The following is a 1,729-nucleotide window of genomic DNA, read 5'->3' as shown; positions in this document are numbered from 1 at the left end:
TCTTCTTCTTCTTCTAAGTTCTTGTTTTGGACAGAAGGGGGTAATGGTAAGTGGCCATTTGTACAGGTGGGTGAAATTGATGACCTAGCTATGTCTTTCTATAAAGATGTATCCTGTATGCAGAATGGGTTAGATTAAAATCCCCAAATTGCGTCAATCGGAGTATAATGCACTTACAATGACATTAAAATCTGTAACAAATGTACCATGAATATACAACAAATACAGAACAAATGTACAAGCAATGTACAAGAAATGTACTACAAATGTACAACAAATGTACAAAAATTGCACAACAAATATAGAACAAATACAAAACATATCTATAACAAATGTACAACAAATGTACAACAAATGCGAAAATACACAACATATTATGTATAACAAAAGTACAACAAATGCACCACAACAAATGGACAACAAATTAATCTGCAACAAATGACAACGTCAACGCCAATGGCTCTTTTTGTAAAGGATACTCGCCAGTATCACGTTGACCCCATCCACTGTGTACTTGTAGTAGTAGAAATTGAACGACTGGTGTGTGTACATAATGATCTCGCTGTGACGGCTCCCGCTTTCCTGGAATGACAGGCAATACAGCTGGAAATAATTGGCTGGAAATAATTACTTTTTAAAAGTAGTTTTAGTACGCGTTTTACGGCACCTGCAACACTGTTTTCTCAAAGATATTTTGCACATATACATAGATATTACAAATGCATAATACTGTGTTTTACGTACACGTATGTCGATTAATTTTGAAGATGTGATGTCTTTTTCGATGTAATGCGCACTGGGCATTTTTTAGAAAAGGAAAATGCGCAATAAAAATGCTTTTTATTATTATTATAAGGTCATGTAAGTGCCGAAGATTAGAAGTGTTCAAAGAGAGTAATAAACACAAAAAAGAGGAGGACAGATAATGACGATAGATGTTTGATAAGAAAGAAGTAGCAAACCCCACCAGAGTGCCCACCAACCACCTACGACAACAATGACGTTACATTTTCTGAAGCAAGCATTCTCCTGATGAACCACATATTTATGTTGCTTATTCTAAGTGTGAGGGGTGCTAACAAAATGAGTCAATTCTTGTGTTTCAGCCTTATGGACACAGATAGATACAAGAAATGTATGGGCTGGGTATGTACAATTTATCATATTATGAAAAGATGAAAGAAAGATATCTTTACCTTGAGCAAAATGACATCAGCTTAACAACCTACAAATGTGTCTATTTTGCGCACATCTGTATTCGAGGATTGCAAGAACTTATTTTGTCAACACGTTTCACAATTATTTTTTTTTTTGGTATTGTTGTCGATTTTCCAACTCTTTCAACCATGTGCAAAGACTGATCAAAAGGACATAACCTATTGTAAATATAAATTAAGTGTTTACAGACAATAGAAGAAAGTTACCATAACAAAAATACAAACTACCTTCCCACCTACCCACCTAACTAACTGGCTAACTATTTAGCTAAGTAACTAACTAACTAGCTAACTAACTAGCTAACTAACTAACTAACTAACTAACTAACTAACTAACTAACTAACTAACTAATTAACTAACTATGGTTAATGTTCTATTGTATATTGCACTACTCGCTAAAACTTGCGTTCTCCTCACTTGGTAGGAAGCTATTGATGAGCGTGCCCAGGATTACCCAGGAAGGTAAGCTTAAATCAGTATACATGCATGTGCTGTGCATCTCGGGGGGGGG

At 35.2% G+C, this 1,729-nt stretch overlaps 1 protein-coding gene across 1 annotated transcript in view; it reads right to left on the bottom strand.

Moving 5' to 3' along the window:
* LOC101850994 (putative cation exchanger C521.04c) overlaps positions 1–1,729 on the bottom strand; it is a gene marked incomplete at its 3' end in the record, with an annotated part of 26,368 nt that overhangs the window by 9,492 nt on the left and 15,147 nt on the right. Inside the window, 1 exon segment of the mRNA XM_013088869.2 lies at positions 485–582. Coding sequence (XP_012944323.1) covers positions 485–582 — 98 coding nt within the window.

The sequence above is a fragment of the Aplysia californica genome, unplaced genomic scaffold (assembly GCF_000002075.1).
Source record: "Aplysia californica isolate F4 #8 unplaced genomic scaffold, AplCal3.0 scaffold00823, whole genome shotgun sequence".
NCBI classification, from domain to species: Eukaryota; Metazoa; Mollusca; class Gastropoda; order Aplysiida; family Aplysiidae; genus Aplysia; species Aplysia californica.
Note: the sequence above shows the minus strand (reverse complement) of the source record. Positions and strands in the feature narration are given on the sequence as shown.